This window comes from Sapajus apella, unplaced genomic scaffold (genome assembly GCF_009761245.1).
Source record: "Sapajus apella isolate SASKATOON/1434 unplaced genomic scaffold, GSC_monkey_1.0 scaffold12, whole genome shotgun sequence".
In the NCBI taxonomy this organism is placed as follows: domain Eukaryota; kingdom Metazoa; phylum Chordata; class Mammalia; order Primates; family Cebidae; genus Sapajus; species Sapajus apella.
In genome coordinates this window covers 27,169,855-27,197,513 of record NW_022436952.1, presented here as the reverse complement: position 1 = coordinate 27,197,513, position 27,659 = coordinate 27,169,855, and the positions used below count along the sequence as shown (strand labels likewise).

The window sequence follows — 27,659 nt, the reverse complement described above, 5'->3', positions numbered from 1 at the left end:
ACACACACACACACACACACACACACACACACACACACACACACACAAAACAATTATAGCCATGCACTGCATAAGCCATTTGAGTCAATGATGGACCACATTCACAACACTGGTCCCATAAGATTATGACAAAGCCTTCTATGAGGCTACTGGCTTTCAGAAAAAAAAAAAAAAAATTACTGACAGAACAGAGAAATTCCTACAGTCTAGTGGCATCATAGCTGTCATAAAAAGCACAATGCATTACTCAGAGTCTGTGGTGATGCTGGTGTAAACAAACCTACTACACTGCCAGTCATAAACAAAATGTGCCGTATACATACAATGGAACATTATTAAGTCATAAAAAGAAATCCAGTACTGATATATGCTACAAGGATAAATCTTGAAAACATGCTGATTAAGAGAAGTGAAACACAAAAGACCATAAAATGTATGACACCACAGAGACAGAAAGCAGAATAGTGGCTGCTAGGGTTTGAGAAGAAAGGGAAATAGGGAGTGACTACTTAATGAGGACAAGATTCTTTTCAGGGAGATAAAAATGTTCTGGAGCCGGGCGCGGTGGCTCAAGCCTGTAATCCCAGCACTTTGGGAGGCCGAGGCGGGTGGATCACGAGGTCAAGAGATCGAGACCATCCTGGTCAACATGGTGAAACCCCGTCTCTACTAAAAATACAAAAAATTAGCTGGGCATGGTGGCGCGTGCCTGTAATCCCAGCTACTCAGGAGGCTGAGGCAGGAGAATTGCCTGAACCCAGGAGACGGAGGTTGCGGTGAGCCGAGATCGCGCCATTGCACTCCAGCCAGGGTAACAAGAGCAAAACTCCGTCTCAAAAAAAAAAAAAATAAATAAATAAAAAAATAAAAATAAAAATGTTCTGGAATTGGCTGGGCTCGGAGGCTCACACTTGTAATCCCAGCACTTTTGGAGGCCGAGGCAGGTGGATAGCCTGAGGTCAGGAGTTCAAAACCAGCCTGACCAACAAGGTGAAAACCCATCTCTAATAAAACACAAAAATTAGCTGGGCATGGTGGCAGGCGCCTGTAATCCCAGCTATTCAGGAGGGTGAGACAGAAGTGCTTAAACCTGGGGGGTGGAAGTTGCAGTGAGCTGAGATCATGCTACTGCACTCCAGCCCCGGAAAAAAAAGAAAACTTTTATCACAAAAAAAAAAAAAAAAAAAAAAAAAGTTCTGGAATTAGATAGTGATGGTTGCACAACACTGTACATTTATTAAAAGCTATTAAACTGTATACTTCGGTTAAAATGGTAAGTTTTATGCAATATGAATTTTATCTTAATTTAAAAAATTGTTTAATAAATTTTTTTTTTCAGACAAGGTCTCACTCTGTTGCCCAGGCTGGAGTGTAGTGGTGCAATCACGGCTCCCTACAGCCTTGACCTCCCTGGGCTCAAGTGATCCTCCCATCTCAGCCACCTCAGTAGCTGGCACTACAGGTGCACGTCACCACATCAGCTAATTTTTTTTATTTTGTAGAGACAGGGTTTTGCCATGTTGCCCAAATTGGTCTCAAACTCCTAGGCTCAGGTGATCCACCTGCCTCAGCCTCCCAAAGTGCTGGGACTACAAGGGTGAGTCACTGCAACTGGCCCAAAAACTCTTTATTTGAACAAAAACAAAAACAAACAAAAAAAAAGAGGGAAGAAGGTAGGGCAAGATGAACGAATAGAAGTCTCCACAGCTTGTCCTACCCACAGGAACACCAAATTGAACGACTATCCACACAAAAAAAGCACCCTCATAAGAACCAAATTTCAGGTGAGTAATCATAGTACATTGTTTCAATTTCATATCACTGCAAGAGGCACTGAAGACAGCAGGAAAGACAGCCTTGAATTGCCAATGTTGTCCATCCCCCAACCCCAGCAATGGCTGCCTGGCACAGAGAGAAAATTGGTATGCTTCAGGGAGGGAGAATGCAGTGATTGTGGGACTATGCATTGGAATTCAGTGCTGCCCTGTCACAGCAGAAAGCAATACCAGGCAGAACTCAGCTGGAACTTAGGGAGGGAGCATTTAGACCAGCCCTAGCCGGAGGGGAACTGCCCATCTCAGCGGTCACAACGTGAGTTCTGACAAACCTTGCCACTGTAGACTAAAGTACGCTGGGGTCCTAAATAAACTTGAAAACCAGTCTAGGCCACAAGGACTGCAATTCCGGGGCAAGTCCTGGTTCTGTACCGGGTTCAGAGCCAGTGGACTTCAGGTCCATGTGACCTAGAGAGACACCAGCTGGGGCAGCCAAGGTAGCCTGGAGTCACCCCTCCCCTAACCCCAAGCAACACTTTGGGAGACTGAAGTGGGATGCGTGCTCGAGCCCATGAGTTCGAGACCAGCCTGGGAAACATAGTGAGACCCTGTCTCTACAAAAAAACAAGCAAACAAAAACAAAAAAAGAATCAAGCAGACGTTGTGGAGTTTAAAAATGCAGTTGACATACTAAAGAACGCATCAGAGTCTCTCACCAGCAGTACTAATCAAGCAGAAGAAAGAATTAGTGAATCTGAAGACAGGCTATTTGAAAATATGCTGTCAGAGGAAACAAAAGCATAAAGATTGAAAAAGAATGAAGAAGCTGGATGTGGTGGCTCACACCTGTAATCCTAGCACTCAGGAAGGCCAAGGTAAGTGGATCACTTGAGGCCAGCAGTTCAAGACCAACCTGGGCGACATAGGGAAACCTCATCTCTACTAAAAATACAAAAATTAGCTGTGCATGGTGACACACACCTGTAGTTCCAGGTACATGTGAGCCTGAGGCATGAGAATCACTGGAACCCAGGAGATGGAGGCTGCAGTGAGCCGAGATCATGCCACTGCACTCCAGTCTGGGCAACAGAGCGAGACTCTATCTAGAAAAAAAAAAAAAAAAATGAAGCACATCTACAAGATCTAGAAAATGGCATCAATGGGCAAATCTGGCAGGTGTGGTGGCTTACACCTGTAATCCCAACACTGGGAGGCCAAGGTGGGAGGATGGCTTGAGGTCAAGAGTTGAAGACCAGCCTGGGAGACCACCATCTCTCTTTCTCTATATATAAAAGGGCAACAAAATGAGACCCTCATCCCTCTCTATGTATATACAAAAGGGCAAATCTAGGAGTTACTGGCCTTAATGAGGAGGCAGAGAAAGAGACAGGGGTAGAAGATGAGAACTTCCCAAACCTAGAGAAAGATATTAATGTTCAAGTACAAGAAGGTTGTAGACGACCAAGCAGATTTAACCCAAATAAGACCACCTCAAGACATTTATTAATTGAACTCCCAAAGGTCAAGCATAAAGAAAAAAAATCGGAAAAGGAACAAGGGAAAAGAAACAAATAACTTACAAAGCAGCGTCAATATGTCTGGCAGCAGACTTTTCAGTGGAAACCTCAGAGGCCAGGAGAGAGCAGCATGACATATTTAAAGTGCTCAAGGAAAAAACTTTTACCCTAGAATAGTATATCCGGCAAAAATATCCTTCAAACATGAAGGATAAAGACTTTCCCAGACAAACAAAAGCTAAGAGATTTCATCAACACCAGACCTAACCTACAAGAAATGCTAGAGAGTTCTTCAACCTAAAAGACAAGGATGTTAATGAGCAATAAGAAACCATCTGAAAGTACAAAACTAACTGGTAATAGTTAAGTACACAGGATAGTATAACAATATAATTAGGCCAGTGCAGTGGCTCATGCCTATAATCCCAGCACTCTGGGTGGTTGAGGCAGGCAGACTGCCTGAGGTCAGGAGTTCAAAACCAGCCTGGCCAATATGGTAAAACCCCATCTCTACTAAAAATACAAAAATTAGCCAGATATGGTGGTGGGTGCCTGTAATCCCAGCTACTCGGGAGGCTAAGGCAGGAGAATCACTTGAACCCAGGAGGCGGAGGTTGCAGTGAGCCGAGATTGTGCCCTTATACTCCAGAGTGGAGACTCCATCTCAAGAGAAAACAAACAAAGAAAACCCCACAATGTAATTATGGTGTGCAAACTACTCATGTCTTAAGTAGAAAGACTGAAAGATGGACCTATCAAAAACAATAACTTTCCAAGACATAGACAGTACAGTATATACATAGAAACAACGAAAAAGGAGCCAGAGACCATAATCCTTAGCAAACTAATGCAGGAACAGAAAACCAAATACTGTATGTTCTTACTTTTAAGAAGAAGCTAAATGATGAGAACACATGGTCACATGGAGGGAAACAACAGACATGGGGTCTACTGGAGGGTGGAAGATGGGAGGAGGGAAAGAATCAGGAAAACCACCTTCACTAAAAGAAAGAAAGGAAGGAAGGAAAAGAAGACCAGAAAACAAATAACAAAATGGCAGGAGTAAGTTCTGACTTATCAGTAATAACACTGAATGTAAATGGACTAAACTCTCCAATCAAAAGACAGAGGGTGGCTGATTTAAAAAAAAAAAAAAAAAAAAAACTCATCAGCCTGTTGCCTGAAACACACTAACATGCTTCACTTATAATGACATACACAGACTGAAAATAAAAAGATGGAAAAAATATATTCCATGCAAATGGAAACCAAAAAAGAGGAATAGTGATACTTTTATCAGGCAAAATAGATTTCAAGACAGAAACTATACAAAGACACAAAGAAGATCACTGTATACTGATAAAAGGGTCAATTCTGCAAGAGAATATGACAATTGTAAATATGTATGTACCCAACACTGAAGCATCCAGTGTTGCTACTATAAAGCAAATATTAATAGAATTAAAGCAACTACTAATAGAGTTAAAAGGAGAGAAAGATCCCAATACACTAGTTGAAGACTTCAACACCCCATTTACAGCACTGGGCAGATCATCCAGATAGAAAATCAGCAAAGAAACATCAGACTTAATTTACATTATAGACCAAATGGACCTAATAGATAAGTATAGAACATTTAATCCAACGGCTGCAGAATACACATTCTTCTCAGCACATGGATCATTCTAAAGAATAGAACATACAGGCCAGGTGTGGTGACTCGCGCCTGTAATCCCAGCACTTTGGGAGGCCAGGAGGGCGAATCATGAGGTGAGAAGTTTGAGACCATCCTGGCCAACATGGTGAAATCCCATCTCTACTAAAAATACAAATATTAGCTGGGCGTGGTGGTGTGTGCCTATAGTCCTAGCTACTCAGGAGGCTGAGGCAGGAGAATCACTTGAACCCAGGAGGTGGAGGTTGCAGTGAGCCGAGATCGTACCACTGCACTCCAGCCTGGCAACAGAGTGAGACTCCGTCTCAATAAATAAATAAATAGACCATATGATCCATAGGATAGGCCAAAAAAAGTGAGAAGACACAAAATCAGAGAATGAAAAAGGAAAAATACCAGAGAAATTCAAGGTTCATCAGAAGCCACTATGAGCAACGATATGCCAATGAAAACCTAGAAGAAACAGATAAATTCCTAAGATGCATACAACCCATCAGGAGTATCTTTAAAAAATTCAAAAAAGTTGAAATAATATCAAGTATTTTCTGACCACAATGCAATGAACCTAGAAATCAGTAACAAGTGGAATTTTGGAAACTAAACGAAAACATGAAAATTAAACAATATGTTCCTGAATGGCCAGTGGGGTCACTGAAGAAATTAAGATATTTAAAAATTTCTTGAAAAAAATAATAGAGGCCGGGCGCGGTGGCTCAAGCTTGTAATCCCAGCACTTTGGGAAGCCGAGGCGGGTGGATCACGAGGTCAAGAGATCGAGACCATCCTGGTCAACATGGTGAAACCCCGTCTCTACTAAAAATACAAAAAATTAGCTGGGCATGGTGGTGCATGCCTGTAATCCCAGCTACTCGGGAGGCTGAGGCAGGAGAATTGCCTGAACCCGGGAGGCGGAGGTTGCGGTGAGCCGAGATGGCGCCATTGCACTCCAGCCTGGGTAACAAGAGTGAAACTCCGTCTCAAAAAAAAAAAATAAAAAAAAAAAAATAATAATAGAAATACAACATACCAAAACTATGGGATACTGCAAAAGCAGTACTAAGAGGAAAGTTTATAGCTATAGACATCTACATCAAAAAACTAGAAAAATTGGGCCAGGTATGGTGGTTTATGCCTGTAATCCCAACATTTTTTGAAAAGCTGAGGTGGGCAGATCACCTGAGGTCAGGAGTTCAAGATCAGCGTGGCCAACATGGTGAAACCCTGTCTCTACTAAAAATACAAAAAATTAGCCAGGCTGGGTGGTGCATGCCTGTAGTCCTAGCTTCTAGGGAGGCTGAGGCAGGAGAATTGCTTGAATCTGGCAGGCAGAGGTTGCAGTGAGCCAAAATTGTGCTACTGCACTCCAGCCTGGGCAATAGAGAGAGGCTGTCTCAAAAAAAAAAAAAAAAAAAAAAAAAAAAGAAAAACAGCAAGTAACCTAATGATGCACCTTAAAGAACTAGAGGCCGGGCGCGGTGGCTCAAGCCTGTAATCCCAGCACTTTGGGAGGCAGAGGCGGGTGGATCACGAGGTCAAGAGATCGAGACCATCCTGGTCAACATGGTGAAACCCTGTCTCTACTAAAAATACAAAAAATTAGCTGGGCATGGTGGCACGTGCCTGTAATCCCAGCTACTCAGGAGGTTGAGGCAGGAGAATTGCCTGAACCCAGGAGGCGGAGGTTGCGGTGAGCCCAGATCGTGCCATTGCACTCCAGCCTCGGTAACAAGAGTGAAACTCCGTCTCAAAAAAAAAAAAAAAAGCCATATGCAACAGACCCACAGCTAATACTATACTGAATGAGGAAAAACTGAACTAAAATCTAGAACACCACAAAGCCACAAAGATGCTCATTTTAACCACTGTTATTCAACATAGTACTGGAAGTCCTAGCGAAAGCTATCAGGAATGAGAAAAAAAACAAAGGATGTCCACATTGGAAAGGAAGAAGTCAAATTATCCTTGTTTGCAGATGATATGATGTTATATTTGGAAAAACCTAAAGACTCCACCAAAAAACTATTAGAACTGATAAAGAAATTCAATGAAGTTACAGAACACAAAAATCAACATACATAGAAGACCCAGAATAGCCAAAGCTATCCTGAGCAAAAAGAACAAAACTGGAGAAATCACATTACTTGACTTCAAATTATACTACAGAGCTGCAGTAATAGTAACAGCACGGTGCTGGCATAAAAATGTACACATAGACTAATGGAACAGAAGCCAGAACCCAGAAACAAATTCATATGCCTATAGTAAACTCAATTTCAATAAAGGTGCCAAGAACATACATTAGAAAAGGACAGTCTCTTTAATAAATGGTGCTGGGAAACTGGATATCCATATGTAGAAGAAAACTAGACCCCTATCTCTTGCCATATACAAAAACCAAAAAAATGAATTAAAGACTTAGATCTGAGGCTGGGCATGGTAGTTCACACCTGTAATCCCAGCACTTTGGGAGGCCGAGGCAGGCAGATCATCTGAGGTCAGGAGCTCAAGGCCAGCCTGGTCAACATGGTGAAACCTTGTTTCTACTAAAAACACAAAAAATTAGCCAGGGGTGGTGACAGGCGCCTGTAATCCCAGCTGCATGGGAGGCTGAGGTGGGAGAATCACTTCAACCTAGGAGTTGGAGGTCGAAGTGAACAAAGAGATGGCATTTTCTATGCAGAATCCTGGCAAAAATATTCATAAGATCAGGATGATGAATAACAGGCATTCTAATATATTGTTAATAAGAGTAGAAATTGATGCAATCTTTCTGAAGGGCAATTTGTATTTAAAAAAATTATGCTAATACTTCTTAGAACAGTAAGGAGACTTTATTCAAGGCTATTCCAAAAGGGGTATCATAATACGGGAGAGATTAGGTTCAAATCAGAATACAGGGACAAGTGGGGATTCATAGCCAAGAGCAAGGTGAGCCCGGGCACGGTGGCTCACGCTTGTAATCCCAACTCTTTGGGAGGCAAAGGGAGGTGGATCACGAGGTCAAGAGATCAAGACTGTTCTGGCCAACAGGGTGAAACCTGTCTCTACTAAAAACAAACACAAAAGAAATGAACTGGGCGTCGTGGTGGAGGCCGCAGGGAGCTGAGATTGCGCCACTGCACCCCAGCCTGATGACAGACTGAGGCTCCATCTCAAGAAAAAAAAAAAAAGAGCCGGTGAAGGAGTCAGTGAATGGACAATTTCTAACACTGAGACATCATGGGTAAGGAAATTCTTACTAAACTGGCCTAACAGGATTCTTATTAAAGGCAGGCTGGCCAGGTGACCCGCCTAACCAACATGCAAAACCCTGTCTCTACTAAAAATACAAAAAAAAAAAAAAAAAAAAAAAAAAAACAATTAGTCAGGCACAGTGGCACATGCCTGTAGTCTCAGCTATTTGAGACGCCGAGGCAGGAGAATCACCTGAACATGAGAAGCAGAGAGGTTGCGGTGAGTCAAGATCCCGCCACTGCACTCCAGCCTGGGAAACAGGGCAAGACTCTGTCAAATCAAAAAACTAAAAATTAGAAAAAAAAAAAAAAAAAAAAAAAAAAGGCCGGTGTGTGGTGGTTCACGCCTGTAATCTAAGCACTTTGGAGGCCAAGGCGGGCAGATCACCTGAGGTCGGGAGTTCAAGACCAGCCTGACCAACATGGCGAAACCCTGTTTTTAAAAAAAATAAATTAAATAAATAAATAAAGGCATGCCAAGGATTTGAACATCGAAGGTAGGAAATGAGGAATGTGATCAGATATCAAAGGTGATCAGACTATCAAGTGTGAGAAATTCTCTCTGAACTGACAGCAGGATTCTTTGCTAAGACTGGGCTGGGCAGGCCAAAGATGGGATGCGGCCAAGTTCCCTCAAGGAGAATCTTTGTCACTGATAATGTTTATCAAAATTAAAGGGCCAGGCACAGTGACTCATGCCTGTAATCCCAGTACTTTGGGAGGCCGAGGACAGAAATCACTTGACCCCAGGAAGTGACTCCATTTCTACCCAAAAAAATAAAAATAAAAAATAAAAGGGCCATGTATGATAGCATGGCAGCTCAATGTAACATTCAACTGCTGGGCTCAAGCAATCCTCCCACCTCAGCCCTGTTCCACCCTGGCTTTCAGTGGCTGAGACTACAGCTACAGCTACACCATACATGGCTTTTTTTTTTTTTTTTTGGGTAGTAACAATGTTTTTTTTTTTTTTTTTTTTTGAGACGGAGTTTCGCTCTTGTTACCCAGGCTGGAGTGCAATGGTTTGATCTCGGCTCACCGCAACCTCCGCCTCCTGGGTTCAGGCAATTCTCCTGCCTCAACCTCCTGAGTAGCTGGGATTACAGGCACGCGCCACCATGCCCAGCTAATGTTTTGTATTCTTAGTAGAGATGGGGTTTCACCATGTTGACCAGGATGGTCTCAATTTCTTGACCTTGTGATCCACCCGACTCAGCCTCCCAAAGTGCTGGGATTACAGGCTTGAGCCACCGAGCCTGGTCTTTTTTTTTTTTTTTGAGATGGAGTTCTGCTCGTTACCCAGGCTAGAGTGCAATGGCACAATCTCGGCTCACCGCAACCTCTACCTCCTGGGTTCAAGCAATTCTCCTGCCTCAGCCTCCCGAGTAACTGGGACTACAGGCATACTCCACCATGCACAGTTAATTTTTGTATTTTCAGTAGAGACGGGGTTTCACCATGTTGACCAGGATGGTCTTGATCTCTTGACCTCATGATCTACCTGCCTGGGCCTCCCAAAGTGCTAGGATTATAGGCCTGAGCCACAGCGCCCAGCCTGAGACAATGTATTACTATGTTGCCCAGGCTGGTCTGGAACTACTGGGCTCAAGTAATTTTCCCACCTTGGCCTCCCAAAGTGCTGGGATTACAACTATGAGCCACTGTACCTGGCCAATAGTGATCAACTTTGGCGGAAGGCACTCGGAAACAGTAGCAGAAGGAAGTTTTTATTTTTCATTTTATACCTTTCAAGGTATGGTATACTATACTTTCTAGGTATAGTATAGCTATCCCACTATTACTGGAAATGAAACTTCTTTCTATATTATTTCAATCTCTTACTCTGGGCATACACTATATACATAGGTACAAAACAAAAATAAATAAATTGTATGTCAAGGAAGGAAGACATTTTCTCAATTGGCTTTGACTTTGATTTTATGCTACTGTACTGGTTGGTTATTTTTTCATGCTTATCAGATACCTCAAAAAATACTTGGTTAGTTACATTTGAGTAGTCTGACTCATACCTTTGACTGTTCTGAAAGGAAAGCTGGAAGAAGATAAACTTGTGCCAGTAACTCTGTGTAGTCACGACAGCGAAAATAATAAATATGGGAAAGAATATTTTCAAGAGTGAAATCCTCCAAAGCTTTTCGGTGTTCTGAAACAACAAAACAATCACAATCTTAATTAGTTTTACCCATTTGGATGTGCTGGCAATTGCAGGAAAACAATACTTTTTATTTTTGTTTGGTGTTTTTTTTTTGTTTTTTTTTTTTTTGAGACGGAGTTTCACTCTTGTTACCCAGGCTGGAGTGCAATGGCGCGATCTCGGCTCACCGCAACCTCCGCCTCCTGGGTTCGGGCAATTCTCCTGCCTCAACCTCCTCAGTAGCTGGGATTACAGGCATGCGCCACCATGCCCAGCTAATGTTTTTGTATTTTTAGTAGAGACGGGGTTTCACCGTGTTGACCAGGATGGTCTCGATCTCTTGACCTCGTGATCCACCCGCCTCGGCCTCCCAAAGTGCTGGGATTACAGGCTTGAGCCACCGCGCCCGGGCATGGAAAACAATACTTTTTAATAACAAAATGTTCTCCTTTGGATAACGAAATTATTTAATTGAAAGATGACAAACTGTAGCAAAAATTACTATAAACTATCAGTTCATAATATCTGATCTCTCTTAATTTTTTAGAGGTGAGGTCTCACTCTGATGCCCAGGCTGGAGCACTGTAGCAATCATAGCTCACTGCAATCTCCAACTCCCAGGCTCAAGGGATCCTCCTGTCGCAGCCTCCCAAAGCGCTGGGATAACAGGCATAAAACACTGTGCCCAGCCACTTGATTTTTTTTTTTTTTTTTTGAGATAAAGTCTCACTCTGTCACCCAGGCTGGAGTGCAGTGGCATGATCTCCACACTGCAACCTCTAGAGCCTCTGGGCTCAAGCGATTCTCCTGACTCAGCCTCTCGAGTAGCTGGGATTACAGGTGCTCACCACCATGCCCGGCTAATTTCTGTATTTTTAGTAGAGATGGGATTTCAACATGTTGGCCAGGTTGGTCTCGAACTGCTGACCTCAGGTGATCCACCTGCCTCAGCTTCCCAAAGTGCTGAAATTACAGGCATGAGCCACCACACCCAGCCTGATCTTTTATTTTCACATTTTCCACTGTTTCCTTATATATCAGGCTATGTAAAATTATTTATAAACAAATACAACTAGTGTTTTAATGCCTGCCTTTTCATATTTCTTTTCTTTTTTTTTTGAGGTGGAGTTTCGCTCTTGTTGCCCAGGCTGGAGTGCAAATGACATGACCTTGGCTCACTGTAACCTCTGCCTCCCAGGTTCAAGCAATTCTCCTGCCTCAGCCTCTCGAGTAGCTGGGATTACAGGCACCCACCACCACGCCCAGTAATTTTTTGTATTTTTTGTAGAGACAGCGTTTTCCATGTTGGCCATGCTGGTCTCGAACTCCTAACCTCAGGTGATCCACTCGCATCAGCCTCCCAAAGTGCTGGGATTACAGGCATGAGCCACTGCACCAGGATGCCTTTTCACATTTCTAGTCACTGGCTTCATTGAACAGAAGTAACATAATGAAGTTTCTCTTTCTTGTTTTTTACCTTAGGACTACAAATTAAGTTAATGGCAGCATGGGCAACATGGCAAAATCCCACTATCTGCAAAAAATACAAAAATTAGGTGTGGTAGAGTGCAACTATAGTCTTAGCTACTTAGGAGGTTAAGGTAAGAAGATTGCTTGAGCCTGGGAGGTCAAGGCTACAGTAAGCTGTGATTGTGCCACTGGACTCCAACCTGGGTAACAGAATAAAACTTGATCTCTTAAAAAAAAAAAAAAAAAGTTGGCAAAAATGTTCAAATGAAGCATTTTTTCTGTTGAATGTTATAGTATAATTTGATATTTAACTAGCAACAATTACTTAAAATCTTCCTTAGATTGGATGTTAAAAAAAAATAAAACAGTTTGAGGCTGGGCGTGGGGGGGCTCATGCCTGTAATTCCAGTACTTTAGGAGGCCAAGATAGGTGGATCACTAGATCAGGAGTTCGAGACCAGCCTGGCCAACGTGGTGAACCCCTGTCTCTACTAAAAATACAAAAATTAGCCTGGCATGGTGGCGCGTGCCTGCAATCCCAGTTACTCGGGAGGCTGAGGCAGGAGAATTGCTTGAGCCCTGGAGACAGAGGTTGCAGTGAGATGAGATCGAGCCACTGCACTCTAGCCTTGGCGACAGAGCAAGACTCTGCCTCAGAAAAAAAAAAAAAAGTTTGGTTTTGTACATATTTCAGAGAGAAACCAATTAGTTACTGCATTTTTTTTTTTTTTTTGAGACGGAGTTTCACGCTTGTTACCCAGGCTGGAGTGCAATGGCGCGATCTCGGCTCACCGCAACCTCCGCCTCCTGGGTTCAGGCAATTCTCCTGCCTCAGCCTGCTGAGCAGCTGGGATTACAGGCACGTGCCACCATGCCCAGCTAATTTTTTGTATTTTTAGTAGAGATGGGATTTCACCGTGTTGACCAGGATGGTCTCGGTCTCTTGACCTTGTGATCCACCCGACTCAGCCTCCCAAAGTGCTAGGATTACAGGCGTGAGCCACCGCGCCCAGCAGTTACTACATTTTAAAATGTACTTAGGCCAGGCACAGTGGCTCATGCCTGTAATTCTAACACTTTAGGAGACCAAGGCAGGCAGATCACTTGAACCCATGAGTTCAAGACGAGCCTGGGCAACATGACAAAACTCTGGCTCTACAAAAAATTAAAAAAAAAAAAAAATTAGCTGAGCATGGTGGTGCCCGCCTGTAGTCCCAGCTATTTGGTGGGCTGAAGTGAAAGGATCACCTGAGTCCAGGGAGATCAAAGCTGCAGTGAACCATGATCATGCTACTGCAATGCAGCCTAGGTGACAAAGTGAGACACTGTTTCAAAAAAAGTAAAACATTAAAAATAAATAAAATGTCCTTAAATTTTAACACTGAAAAACCAATAGAAAACATAGCCTCTTGCAAACATATACTTAACAGAGTCAATTTTTCACCACATCAATGACAATTTAATCTCATATAAATCATTAAAAACGTAGGCCGGGCGCGGTGGCTTACGCCTGTAATCCCAGCACTTTGGGAGGCCGAGGCGGGTGGATCACGAGGTCAAGAGATCGAGACCATCCTGGTCAACACGGTGAAACCCTGTCTCTACTAAAAATACAAAAAATTAGCTGGGCATGGTGGCGCGTGCCTGTAATCCCAGCTACTCAGGAGGCTGAGGCAGGAGAATTGCCTGAACCTGGGAGGCGGAGGTTGCGGTGAGCCGAGATCGCGCCATTGCACTCCAGCCTGGGTAACAAGAGCGAAACTCCGTCTCAAAAAAAAAAACAAAAAAACAAAAAAAAAAAACGTTGTATCTGGGCTGGTGGCTCATGCATATAATTCCAGCACTTTGGGAGGCTGAGGCGGGTCGTTCACAAGATCAGAAGTTTAAAAAAAACAAAACAGTTTGAGGCCGGGCGTGGGGGGCTCATGCCTGTAATTCCAGTACTTTAGGAGGCCAAGGTAGGTAGATCACTAGGTCAGGAGTTTGAGACAAAAAAACCAGCTGGGTGTGGTGGCAGACACCTGTAATCTCAGCTACTTGGGAGGCTGAGGCAGGAGAATGGCTTGCACCCAGGAGGCAGAAGTTGCAGTGAGCCAAGATCGTGCCATTGCATGCCAGCCTGGGTGACAGAGTGAGACTCCGTCTCAAAAAAAAAAACAACAAAACAAAAAAAAACTTTACATCTGAGTGCTACACCCACTCTATTTACAGTAAGATTTTAAGACACTATTACAAAATCACGCATTGTGGCATAGGTAGCCTTAGGGTATAAAGGAGGAAAAATTCTTTTTTCTGCTACCCTCTTAGGTTTCTTGGCCGAAGCCCTATAAATTAGACTGGTAAAAATGGATTAACAAGAGAAAAAGAGTTCATTAATTGTGCATAGTGCCTGTAACACAGGAGAGTCCAGAGAGTAGTAACTCAAAACTGGTTAGATTTGGGGCCCGGGCACAGTGGTTCACACCTATAATCCCAGTATTTAGGGAAGCCGGGGTAGAATAACTTGAGGTAAGAAGCTTGAGACAAAAAAAAAAAAAAAAAAAAAAAGAAGTTTGAGGCCAGTCTGGCCAACATGGTGAACTCTGTCTCTACTAAAAATACAAAAATTAGCTAGGTATGGTGGCATGCGCCTGTATTCCCAGCTCCCAGTTACTCGGGAGGCTGAGGCAGGAAAATCGCTTGAACCTGGGAGGTGGAGATTGCAGTGAGCCAAGACTGCACCACTGCATTGCAGCCTGGGCAGCAGAGCCAGATTCTGTCTCAAAATAAATAAATAAATAAAATAAAATAAAGATTTAGGCTTATCTTCCTGAAGGTACAATAAATTTTTAGAGAAGTAACAAGACAAAGGAAAAGGACCATGAGTCTCTAACGGCAGCAAATATTGTGGTAAGGCAAATATATGGGAAACTAATTGGAGATAAAGAATAGCTAGTAAAATTTGTTATGTAGGCTGATAAGGGTCTAAAGTTGTCTGTGATGATGAACTTTTGTCTTCCTGGTAAGAGAGGGAAGATGGGGCTCTTTTGTACATTTATGCCCCATTTTTAGAAAAACAGAGAAAGGGGCTGGGGATGGTGGCTCATGCCTGAAATCTCAGCACTTTGGGAGGCCAAGGGGGGGCAGATTACCTGAGGTCAGGGATTCGAGACCAGCCTGGCCAATATGGCAAAACCCCACCTCTACTAAAAGTACAAAAATTAGCCAGGGATGGTGGTAGGTGCCTATAACCCTACTCAGCAGGCTGAGGCAGGAGAACTGCTTGAACCTGGGTGGCGGAGGTTGCAGTGAGCCAAGATTACACCACTGCATTCCAGCCTAGGTGACAAGAGTGAGACTCCGTCTCAAAAAAAAAACCTTGAGGAAGGGCAGAGTTCCTTTATCTGTTTCTTCTCAATTGCCTTCAGCTCAAAAAAATCCTTATGCCAAACTGGCATATTTTGCGGTGGCCTATCCTGCCAGTGTCCAAAAGTCTTTCAGTAAGCATGCCAGTCAACAGCTAAATGGAATACTTAGAACCTCCACGAAAAAGAAAATGCAGCTGACTACACTCATTTAAAGGAAATAGACAAAGAAAATCTTATGAAAAGCACTTTTTTTTTTTTTTTTTTTTGAGACGGAGTTTCACTCTTGTTACCCAGGCTGGAGTACAATGGCGCGATCTCGGCTCACCGCAACCTCCGCCTCCTGGGTTCAGGCAATTCTCCTGCCTCAGCCTCCTGAGTAGCTGGGATTACAGGCACGTGCCATCATGCCCAGCTAATTTTTTGTATTTTTAGTAGAGACGGGGTTTCACCATGTTGACCAGGATGGTCTCGATCTCTTGACCTCGTGATCCACCCGCCTCGGCTTCCCAAAGTGCTGGGATTACAGGCGTGAGCCACCGCGCCCGGCCGAAAAGCATTATTTTTTTAAAAAACTTCTAGAGGAAAGAATAAAGACCTCACATCCAAAAAATAAATAAAACAAAGCAAAACAAAACAGTCAATCAGGCTGGGCACAGTGGCTCACACCTGTAATCTCAGCACTTCGGGAGGCCAAGATGAGTGGATCACAAGGTCAGGAGTTCGAGACCAGCCTGGCCAGCATGGTGAAACTCCATCTCTACTAAAAATACAAATTAGCTGGGCATGGTGGTGCCCACCCATAGTCCCAGCTACTCAGGAGGCTGAGGCAGGAGAATTGCTTTAACCAGGCAGGCGGAGGTTGTAGTGAGTCGAGATTGCACCACTGCACTCTAGCCTGGGCGACAGAGCAAGACTCTGTAAAAGAAAGAAAAAAGAAAACGGTCAATCCATAAGCCATTTAATTTATAAGTAATTGAAAGAATAGGGACTTGAATATAAATTACCTTTCAAAAAACTGTTTTAGGCCAGGATCATGCCTGTAATCCCAGCACTTTGGGAGGCCAAGCAAGATTCTGTCTCAAAAAAACAAAAAAATTGTTTTATAGTCACTTTATTGTCACCTAACAAGCACCAAAGATATCTCCCAAACACTTTAAAACTCAGTGTAGTTGGCCGGGGCGCAGTGGCTCACGCCTGTAATCTCAGCACTTTGGGAGGCCGAGGCGGGTGGATTACTGGCGGTCAGGAGTTCAAGACCAGCATGGCCAACATGGTGAAACCCCGTCTCTGTCTCAAAAAAAAAAAAAAAAGTCAAAAAAAAATTAGTGCAGTTATGAAATCAGCTATATACTAACCAAAGAAGCCCCACATCTATCTGCTTAATAATCCAACATTTCAGACATAATTTTCTTTTTTCTGTTTTTTTTTTTTTTTTTTTTTTTTTTTTTTTTTTGGAGACGGAGTTTCGCTCTTGTTACCCAGGCTGGAGTGCAATGGCGCGATCTCGGCTCACCGCAACCTCCGCCTCCTGGGTTCAAGCAATTCTCCTGCCTCAGCCTCCTGAGTAGCTGGATTACAGGCACGCACCACCCATGCCCAGCTAATGTTTTGTAGTTTTAGTAGAGACGGGGTTTCACCATGTTGACCAGGATGGTCTCGATCTCTTGACCTCGTGATCCACCCACCTCGGCCTCCCAAAGTGCTGGGATTACAAGCGTGAGCCACCACGCCCGGCCTTTTTTTGTTGTTTTTAAGAGACAGTCTTACTCTGCCGCCTAGGCTGGAGTGCACCAGCACAATCTGGGCTTACGGCAACCTCTGCCTCCTGAGTTCAAGTGATTCTCCTGCCTCAGCCTCCTGAGTAACTGAGATTATAGGCGTGTACCACCGTACCTGGCTACTTTTTGTATTTTTAATAGAGGCAGGGTTTCATCATGTCGGTTACGCTGGTCTCGAACTCCTGACCTCAGGTGATCCACCCACCTCGGCCTCCCAAAGTGCTGGGATTAAGGGCATGAGCCACTGCACTTGGCCTCAGACGTGGTTTTCAAAGCTACCTTTGGTTTTTGGAAAACCAATATGGAAATTATTATACATTGAATATATTTAACAACAGGTTGCTTATATTAAGATGTCCAAAAACATTAACTTATACCTAATAAGACGGACTATGATGACTGAAATACATACATAGGTTTTGTCCCAAAGCTTCTACAGTAAGAAGTGGGGGTCATAAGTGGGAAGGAAAAAAAAGCCAGTCCAGGCTGTTGCATTTCTCATTTTGTAAGAGTAGTAGCAGAGTTTAACACTAGTTCACTGTTAAATCATTAGGCTTCATATTCCAAATGATCTGTTGCAGAGGTATGAGACGGGCACAAATGCAAATTACTAATACAGAAAATGTAAATTATTAATAGAGAAAAAAGGAGGATCATTTGCTAACTTACCCTCTCCCTTGTGTTTTTCTGCTATAAGCTGAAGGTGCTGAATGCAGGCAGTAGCAAGGTCTACCACTCTATCAACCATAAAACTTCCCTCTGTATCAATAAAAACTGCTTCACCTGCCACTCCTCCAAAACATTCTGGTATCTGCACATCTACTGCCAACTGCATACTGTCAAGAGAAAGATGGCAAATAACTAAATCATCATGATCATCCAAGGCAGTGTATTTGAAACTCCAGATAATGACAAGTTAGGTATCACTAAAGTTTTATAAATCCAAATATACTCCCAAGGCAACAGAAATGTCTAACTCTTCATGGCTCCAGATGTAAGTGAACCAATTGACTATATGTGAATCAACTGGATTGGGGGGAGGACATGCCTATAAAATCAAGATTAAGGATATTTTAATAATTTCCAGGCCTCTAGAAATGGAGCCCCTTATTATACATAAATCTACTTTCTATTTTTGCTTTTTTTTTGAGACAAAGTCTCACTCTGTCACCAAAGCTGGAGTGCAGTGGCACGATCTCAGCTCAATGCAACCTCCATGCCACATTTCCTTGCCTCCACCATGGCCTATTAGGTGAAGCCTTAGAGTCATTAATAGGAATGATCTCGAGTGGGTGTAGTGACAGTAACAAGCACACACTGGCCAGTTACCTTTTTTTTTTTTGGTGTGAAAAACTCAGGCAACAATCATTTGGATTAGTCTGCATGCTCATTGTAGAGTTGCAGCCTTTTGGCTCTTCTCACTGGCCATCCCCCTTTTGTAATCTCCCTCACTTTTCAGGCGAGGGATTGTAGGCCAGCCCCCAGTGGCCCCTGGCAGACATCAGTCCCCATTTCCCACACCCACCCATGCCTTCCCGGGAGCTGAGTCTTGAGCATGGAGGTTTCTGAGACTGTTATTTCTTCATGGCCTGCCTAGCTTAAGAAGTAGCTGGAAAAGTAAGCAACTAATTTTCCCATTAGTGAGTCTGGGCTCCTGGGGTCCTGAGAGGGAGGAGCTAGTCTACACAAGAGCTCCTTTTGTAGTTCCCAGGTTCAAGCCATTATTCTGCCTCAGCCTCCTGAGTAGCTGGGACTATGTGCCACCATGCCTGGCTATTTTTTTTTTGTATTTTTAGTAAAGACAGGGTTTTGCCATGTTGGCCAGGCTGGTCTCGAACCTTTGACCTCAGGTGATCTGCCTGCCTCAGGCTCCCAAAGTGCTGGGATTATAAGCGTGAGCAACAGCGCCTGGCCTCTTTTCTTTTTTGATATAGGGGTCTTATTCTCCTGCCCAGACAGGAATGCAGTGGTGCAGTCAAGGCTCACTGCAGTTTTGACCTCTCCGGCTCAAGCAATCCTCCTGCCTCAGCCTCCCAAACAGCTAGGACCATAAGCATGTGCCCCCACACCCAGCTAATTTTTCATTTTTAGTAGAGATGAGGTCTCACTGTTTCCCAGGCGGGCCTCAACCTCCTGGGCTCAAGCGATCCTCCTGCCTCAACCTCCCAAAGTGCTGGGATTATAGGCATGAGCCACTGCACCTAGCCATAAATCTACTTTCAAACATCTGACTTTCAAATATAGTCTCAGGAATGAATGAAGCAGAAACTTCCTGTTTAACCTTATGACTACACTACAATTTGCAAAAGAAACATTTTTTCATATCAAAATAATTGTATCAATTTATCATGCAGGGATACTGAAGTAACACAAATAGTAAGTTAATTTTTGTTTGATGTACAGGCACACTTAAAATTAAGAGCACATATATACCTTACTTGGTTTCCTGACTATAAACCGACAGTACAAAATATTACTTTCATAATGTTATTAAACCCGCCCTTATAAGGAGAACATTTTATTTTACCATAATTGTGTTTTTCCAATGCCTGGTGCACCACAAATTTCTGTCGTTTTCATTAAGGGTACTCCACCCCCAAGAATATTATCTAGTGCTGAACAGAAGGTAATTATGGAGCCCTGGGTATGCTCCTGTTCAAGAAGTTCCAGTGCTGTACACTTCTTTCCTGACTCAGATGTACCAGCATATCTTGGTTTATTTGTGAGACATTCTCTTCTTATAATTTGCAGAGTTTCTAAGGCTTCCTCTTTAGATATCCCAACTTCTGAAAATAAAATAAGAAAAAAAGAACCCTAATTTTAGAGATTTAAAACAGTGTAACATGATAATGGGCTGTCTTGATTAATTTTAATTTTTAGACAAGAGTGATGCTAAGAGTAGAGAAAGATAAAAATGTAACATTCTATCAACCATTTAATTTCTCAGTTTGGCTGGACACTGTGGCTAACATCTGTAATCCCAGCATTTTGGGAGGCCCAGGTGGGCAGATCACAAGGTCTGGAGTTCAAGACCACCCTGGCCAATGTGGTGAAGCCCCATCTCTACTAAAAATACAAAAATTAGCCAGGTGTGGTGGCACATGCCTGTAATCCCAGCTATTCCCTGGGAGGCTGAGGCAGGGAGAATCTCTTGCGTGCCTGTAATCCCAGCTACTCAAGGAGATTGAGGCAGGAAAATTGCTTGAACCCAGGAGGTGGAGGTTGCAGTGAGCTGAGATCGCACCATTGCACTCCAGCCTGGTGACAGAGTAAGATTCCATCTCAAAAAAAAAAAAAAAAAAAAAAAATTCAGATTAATAAAGGAATTTGTTTTCTTAGTCATCACTTAAAGATTTTCCTATTATCTCAGAAATGATTCAACTAAAGCATTTCGGAGTACCTACAAGAATGTCTCAGGAAGCAGAAATAAAAATGTACTCACTATTTTTTTTTCTTTTTTTGAGATGGTGTTTTGCTCTTGTTGTCTAGGCATGATCTCGGCTCACCGCAACCTCTGCCTCCCAAGTTCAAGCGACTCTCCTGCCTCAGCCTCCCGAGTAGCTGGGATTACAGGCATGCACCACCACGCCCAGCTAATTTTTTGTATTTTTAGTAGAGAGGGGGTTTCTCTATGTTGGCCAGACTGGTCTCTAACTCCTGACCTCAGGTGATCCGCCCACCTTAGCCTTCCAAAGTGCTGGGATTACAGACCTAGGCCACTGCGCCTGGGCTTTCTTTCTTTCTTTTTTGAGACAGACTCTCACTCTGTCTCCCAGGCTGGAGTGATGGCTCCATCTAAGGTAACTGCAACCTCCACCTCCCGGGTTCAAGCAATTCTCCTGCCTCAGTCTCCTTGAGTAGCTGAGATTACAGGCGCGCACCACCACGCCCAACTAATTTTTATATTTTTAGTGGAGACAGGGTTTCACCATGTTGGTCAGGCTAGTCTCCAATGCCTGACCTCATGATTTGCCCACCTCAGCCTCCCAAACTGCTGGTATTACAGGCATGAGCCACTGCACCCAGCCAAAATGTACTCACTATTAGCACATTTTTACTATCTCTTTTGGTCTTATGAAGCCATAATTATCTCGTACTCATAAAGTATACAAATTATTTTTCAGATGAGAATGAAAAATTCTCATTTTTTAACTGCCTGAAATAAGGTACAACTTTAAGAAGCACATATGCATGTATTACTTACAATAAAAAGTTTTCATGGAAATAACTGATGTAAAAAAAATTCATATATCACTCCAAACTAATAAGAATAATTATCCAATGCACAAGTATTTTGAAGAATTCACTTATGCTCCCTTGAGCACGCAATTTCACCTGTCTGACAGCATGGCCTGAGGAGAGAAAATGGCAGTTACAAAACAAGCTGGCTGAAGAAATAATGGTGAAGATGACATCACTTATCAGTTTAATATATTGGTGCTTGATTTGATAAGAATATGAGCCATAAATATGGGGCTAATAAAAGACAATGGTGATGACAACATTTAGGAAATGAAAATCTTATCCAGTTCAAGAGCCTGAATGCTGGAATCAGATTGCCTGGGTTTGTAAATTCTGACACCACTTATGGTGTGACTTTGGGCAAGTTACTTCCCTTCTTTTTGCTCAAATTTTTTCTTCTATAAAACAGGAATGGGGAGAGAGATCCAAGATGGCCGATTACTAGCAGCTCAGGATTGTAGCTCCCAGTGAAAGCTCAGAGAACAAGAGGACGCCACACTTTCAGACGAATTTTTGTTGCTCACGGACCAGGAGATTCCCAGTGGGGGAGCCCCACGGGTCGCCAGCGTTGATTCCTGTGGCCGGCGCAGCAGTTCTCGATGCAGTGTAAACGGGACTGGGTCCCCTTTTGGTGACGTTTGGAGCTCCGGGAGGGCAGAGTTGCCTATTCAGCTGATTGAAAAAGGGACTCAAGAGGGAAGCCAGACCGGAGATTCCCGGACAGAAAAGCACCAAGAATCTTAACGCTGCTGTTTTAGCCGGTGCAGTGAGTTGCTCAGATTTCGGCGCTGGGAATCAACAAGTTGGACGTCCACTTAGAGACCTAATTTGAAAGTCGGTAATTACAAAGATGACAGGTGGATAAATTGCCAATGACGGGAAGAAACCAGTGTAAAAAGGCTGAGAATACTCAAAATCAGAATGCCTCTCCCTCTACAGGGGATCACAGTTCCTCATCAACAAGGGAACAAGGCCTCATGGAGAATGAGTGCATTCCAATAACAGAATTAGGCTTCAGAAGGTGGATAATAAGAAAATTCTGTGAGTTAAAAGAACATGTTCTAGCCCAATGTAAAGAAACTAAGAACATTGAAAAAAGGTTTGATGAAATCCTAACGAGAATAGACAATTTAGAGAGGACTATAAGTGAATTAGTGGAACTGAAGAATACAACACGAGAACTCCGCGAAGTATGCACAGATTTTAACACTCTAATTGATCAAGCAGAAGAAAGGATATCAGAGGTTGAAGACCAACTTAATGAAATGAAACGAGAAGACAAGATTAGAGAAGAAAAAGTAAAAAGGAATGAGCAGAGTCTCCCAAGAAATATGGAACTATGTGAAAAGACCTAATTTACGTTTGATAGGTGTACCTGAATGTCATGAAGAGAATGAATCCAAACTGGAAAATATTCTTGAGAATATTATTCAGGAAAACTTTCCTAACCTAGTAAGGCAGGACAATACTCAACTTCAGGTAATACAGAGAACATCACAAAGATATTCCTCAAGAAGAGCAACCGCAAGACACATAATTGTTAAATTCACCAGGGTTGAAATAAAGGAGAAAATTCTAAGGGCAGCTAGAGAGAAAGGTCAGGTTACCCATAAAGGGAAACCTATCAGACTCACAGCAGATCTCTCAGCAGAAACCCTACAAACTAGAAGAGAGTGGGGGTCAATATTCACTATCCTCAAAGAAAAGAATTTTCAACCCAGAATCTCATATCCAGCCAAACTAAGCTTCATAAATGAAGGAAAAATAAAATTTTTCACGAACAAACAAGCACTCAGAGATTTCATCACCACCAGGCCTGCTTTACAAGAGCTTCTGAAAGAACCACTACACACACACAGAAAGGAACAACCAGTATCACAGTCATCCCAAAAACTTACCAAAAGGTAAAGAGTATCTTCTTTTTTTTTTTTTTTGAGACGGAGTTTCGCTCTTGTTACCCAGGCTGGAGTGCAATGGCGCGATCTCGGCTCACCGCAACCTCCGCCTCCCAGGTTCAGGCAATTCTCCTGCCCCAGCCTCCTGAGTCGCTGGGATTACAGGCACGCGCCACCGTGCCCAGCTAATTTTTTGTATTTTTAGTAGAGACGGGGTTTCACCATGTTAACCAGGATGGTCTCGATCTCTTGACCTCGTGATCCACCCGCCTCGGCCTCCCAAAGTGCTGGGATTACAGGCTTGAGCCACCGCGCCCGGCAAGAGTATCTTCATAATGAAAAATCTATATCAACTAATGGGTGAAATAGCCAGCTAGCATTAAATGACAATATTAAACTCACAAATATCAATATTAATCCTAAATTTAAATGGATTAAACGCCCCAAAGACACAGACACACGAATAAAAAGTCAACAAACTGAATAAAAAGTCAAAACCCATCAGTACACTGTATCCAGATCCATCTCATAAGCAAGGACACACCAATCAAATGGAGAGAAAAAAAAAAACAACAAAAAAACAGGAGTTGTAACTTTCCTCTCTGACAAAATAGACTTTAATAGTAACAAAGACTAAAAGAAACAAAGGACATTACATAATGGTAAAAGGATCAATGTAACAACAGGAGTCAATGATCATAAATACATATGCAGCCAATATAGGAGCACCCAGATACATAAGACAAGGTCTTAATGACTTACAAAGAGACTTGGACTCCCGCACAATAATAGTGGGAGACTCTGACACCACATTGTTAATATTCGACAGATCAACCAGATAGAAAATTAACAGGGACATTTATGATTTCAACTCAGCCCTGGAACAAGTAAACTCAGTGAATATTTATAGAATTCTTCACCCCAGGTCCACAGAACATACATTTTTTTCAGTATCACATTACACCTATTTTGAAAGTGACCACATAAAAGGAATTAAATCACTCTTCAGCATTTGCACAGCATTTCACAGATTTAAATGAAATATTGGTTGGCTGTTTGTTATTTTCTTCCCTTATTCCTTCCTGTCTCCGCCGTTAAGTACAATTATCAGCATAAAAGAGGTTTTTAATACCTATTTTTAGATTGCATTCCAGCCTGGGCAATAGAGCAAGACTCCTGTTCTCTCTCCCCCTTTCTCTTTGTTTCTTTCATAAACAAAACAAAACAAAACAGGAATGAGACAATACATGTAAAAAGCTTGGTAGAATATCAAGGCCATCTAAAATCGTCAATAGTTGTTAGTGATTACTATTATTCAGCGTCTCACATTTCTTCTTTGAAAAACCAACTTGTTGAAGAAAAAGGAGTCCATCAAATTTTGGGGGACACAGTCTGCGTGCGGTATGACTTAAACAGTTAAGGCTGGGTCTACAAGACTTTTTTTTTTTTTCTTCTTTTTTGAGACAAGAGTCTCGCTGTTGTCCAGGCTGGAGAACAGTGGCGCAATCTCGGCTCACTGCAACCTCCACTTCCCGCTTTCAAGCGATTCTCCTGCCTCAGCCTCCCAAGCAGCTGAGACTACAGGCGCCTGCCACCACACCCAGCTAATTTTTGTATTTTTAATAGAGAAGCGGGTTTCACCATATTGACCAGGCTGGTCTCGAACTCCTGACCTTGTGATCCGCCCACCTCGGCCTCCCAAAGTGCTGGGATTACAGGCGTGAGCCACCGCACCCGGCCAAGCCATTCTTTAGAGGCGAATTGAAACCTCCGTATTTTTCATCATTAAGGGCAATAATGAATAGCACAGGTCTGAGCATATCACAGCGTAATGTGCACAAAGCGTGACCACCGCCAGCTTCATATTTGTATACCTCAGGATGCAGTGGTTCCCACCAATGTATAATCTGCAGTGCTCTGGAATATGAGGTTTTGGGTGTTTTGATGAATTACGTAAGAGGAGAATATCCTTTCTATTGCTTCCTTAAGATTCCAGGGATTCTACTCCCTTTCTCATTCTTAGTGTCTCCAGTCCTACACAAATCCTGCATTTCTGAAATGTAACCCTTACCCCTTGGATCTTGGAACAGCAAAAATTAGACAACCAATTGTGACTCCACTATTTCCTAACCCAGTTATCATGAAAAGTTACCTGACCTCCCCAAGATATAAGTTCTCTCTCTCATCCATATACTGAACATAATAATCGACCTAAGCAGGTTATTTCAGCGTTAAATGAGACAATCCTCAAAACATTCAGCAGGCATTGCCAGAGGAAAAGGAGTTAGTAAATGTTTTCACGACCACAGTTCTCCTAACCATTCAGACAACTTGTAAGTGGAGCCAAGGAGCAGTTTCACGTTGTAAACGCGGCCGAGGCAGCAGAATCTGACGGAGACTGGGCTGAAGCCCAAGGCGGGAGAACGAAGACTGCGGGAGAACGAAGACTGCGGCAGCACGGACGGCGGCCGGTGTGCCTCAGCTTGCCATCAGGAATCCTTACCTTTGCTAAGTTCGGAGGGTTTCACCTCCAGGAGTTCCTCAGCAGTCTGGAAACCCGCAGACACCAACTTCGCCCGCACCGCTGGAGACAGCGGGAAACTCAGCAAATCCCGCTGCATTTCAAAGCGGAACGTCTTCCCGCGCAGTCGCACAGGTTCAGCCGCTAAACACAGAGCTGCCAAGCTCCGCCCGCCCCCGCCGGCGCGTACGCCGTGACATCAGACGTAAAGCGGAAGGGGCTGGCCACGCGGCCGTGAGCCTTGCAGCTCTGCGCAGGCTTGTATATTTTCACACTTAGGCACCATTCCGTTATGATTCCCCAAAATCCCATTTACAGATTCCCCAGGCCGGGCCCGGTGACTCATGCCTATGTAATCCCAGCACTTTGGGAGGCCGACGCGGGTGTTTCACGAGGTCAGAAGATTGAGACCATCTTGGTCAACATGCTGAAACCTTGTCTCTACTAAAATACAAAAAACTAGCCGGGCGTGGTGGCGCACGCCTGTAGTCCCAGCTACTCGGGAGGCTGAAGCAGAGGAATCGCTTGAACCTGGGAGGCGCAGGCTGAAGTGAGCGGAGATCGCGCCACTGCATTCCAGCCTGGCGACAGAGCAAGACTATTTCTCAAAAATAATAATAATAAATAAATAAAAAGAGATTCTCTATCAAATGTACACCCTGACTGTAAAACAATGGACGGAGACCTTAGCATAGAGAGCCAGGCCCCGTGGGTTTTCCACGCCACATTTCCTTGCCTCCACTGTGGCCTGTTATGTGAAGCCGCAGTCATTAATGGGAATGATCTTGAGTGGGAGCATTGAGAGTAACGAACACACACTGGCCAGTTACCATTTTTTTGGTGTGAAAAGCTCAGGGAACAATCATATTAGGATTAATCTGTGTTCGCATTGTAGAGTTGCAGTCTCTTGGCTCTTCTCGCTGACCGTCCCCCTTTCCTGACCCCCTCGCTTTTCCCGCCCTCGCAAGGGGTTGTGGGTCAGCCCCCAACTGCAGCTGGGAGATATGCGCCCTCATTCCACGCACCTACCAACGCCTCTCTGTGAGTCGAGTCTCGAGCGTGGCGGTTTTTGAGACTGTTATTTCTTCATGGCCTGCCTAGCTTAAGAAGTAGCTGGAAAAGTAAGCAACTAATGTCTCCATTTTTGGGTCTGAGGTGCTGAGAGGGAGGAGCGGGGCTACACAAGAGCTCATTTTGTGGTACAGAGTTGGGAAGGGGCGTTCAAGCCATCGTAGTGACCGCTTCTAAATGAACTTTGGGGAGAAAGGGAAGCAGTTTAGAAGGTGGGTTATGAGATCTTTCCTTGCCTAGGTGAGTGTGACTTATTTAAGGGGGTGTAACTTATTCCCTACCTATTGGCGATGATTCTTTGTCTTGACTTTTCTTTCCAGCTTAGAAGAACTTCCCAAATATTGCAAATCAGAGCCCTCTACATACATAGATCTAAAAAAAGGAAAAAATGGGCCGGTCGCGGTGGCTCAAGCCTGTAATCCCAGCACTTTGGGAGGCCGAGGCGGGTGGATCACGAGGTCAAGAGATCGAGACCATCCTGGTCAACATGGTGAAACCCCGTCTCTACTAAAACTACAAAAAATTAGTTGGGTATGGTGGCGCGTGCCTGTAATCCCAGCTACTCAGGAGGCTGAGGCAGGAGAATTGCCTGAATCCAGGAGGCGGAGGTTGCGGTGAGCCGAGATCGCGCCATTGCACTCCAGCCTGGGTAACAAGAGCGAAACTCCGTCCAAAAAAAAAAAAAAAAAGGAAAAAATGTATGTTGAGCACTTTAGCAAACCCCACACATTTCAAATGGCCGTAGTTATGCCAGAAGGAAGATAAGGACATAGATAGAGGCTCAGCATGTAGTTTAATATCAATTCTGATAAAAGAAAAAAGGCTGGCCGGGTGCGGTGGCTCACACCTGTAATCCCAGCACTTTGGGAAGCCAAGGCAGGCAGATCTCCTTGAGCTCATGCATTTGGGACCAGCCTCGACAACATGGCGAAACCCTGTCTCTACCAAAAATACAAAAAATTAGCTGGGCGTGGTGGCGT

General features: G+C 43.6%; 1 protein-coding gene across 10 annotated transcripts in view; it reads right to left on the bottom strand.

The window, feature by feature from the left end:
• Nucleotides 1-25,992, bottom strand: part of RAD51C (RAD51 paralog C) — a 59,233-nt gene extending 33,241 nt beyond the window's left edge. For 4 of the 10 annotated variants that reach the window (XM_032280666.1, XM_032280676.1, XM_032280674.1 and 1 more), the window contains exons 1-4: nucleotides 25,591-25,990; nucleotides 19,478-19,736; nucleotides 17,620-17,786; nucleotides 10,231-10,364 (exon numbers count right to left, since the gene is read on the bottom strand). In XM_032280666.1, coding sequence (XP_032136557.1) covers nucleotides 10,231-10,364; nucleotides 17,620-17,786; nucleotides 19,478-19,736; nucleotides 25,591-25,708 — 678 coding nt within the window. In that variant the 5' untranslated portion in view covers nucleotides 25,709-25,990. Of the gene's footprint in view, nucleotides 1-10,230; nucleotides 10,365-17,619; nucleotides 17,787-19,477; nucleotides 19,737-25,590 lie in introns of all 10 variants that reach the window. The other 6 variants (XM_032280669.1, XM_032280670.1, XM_032280675.1 and 3 more) reach the window with 3 other exon arrangements.
• Between the last annotated feature and the right edge of the window lie 1,667 nt (nucleotides 25,993-27,659).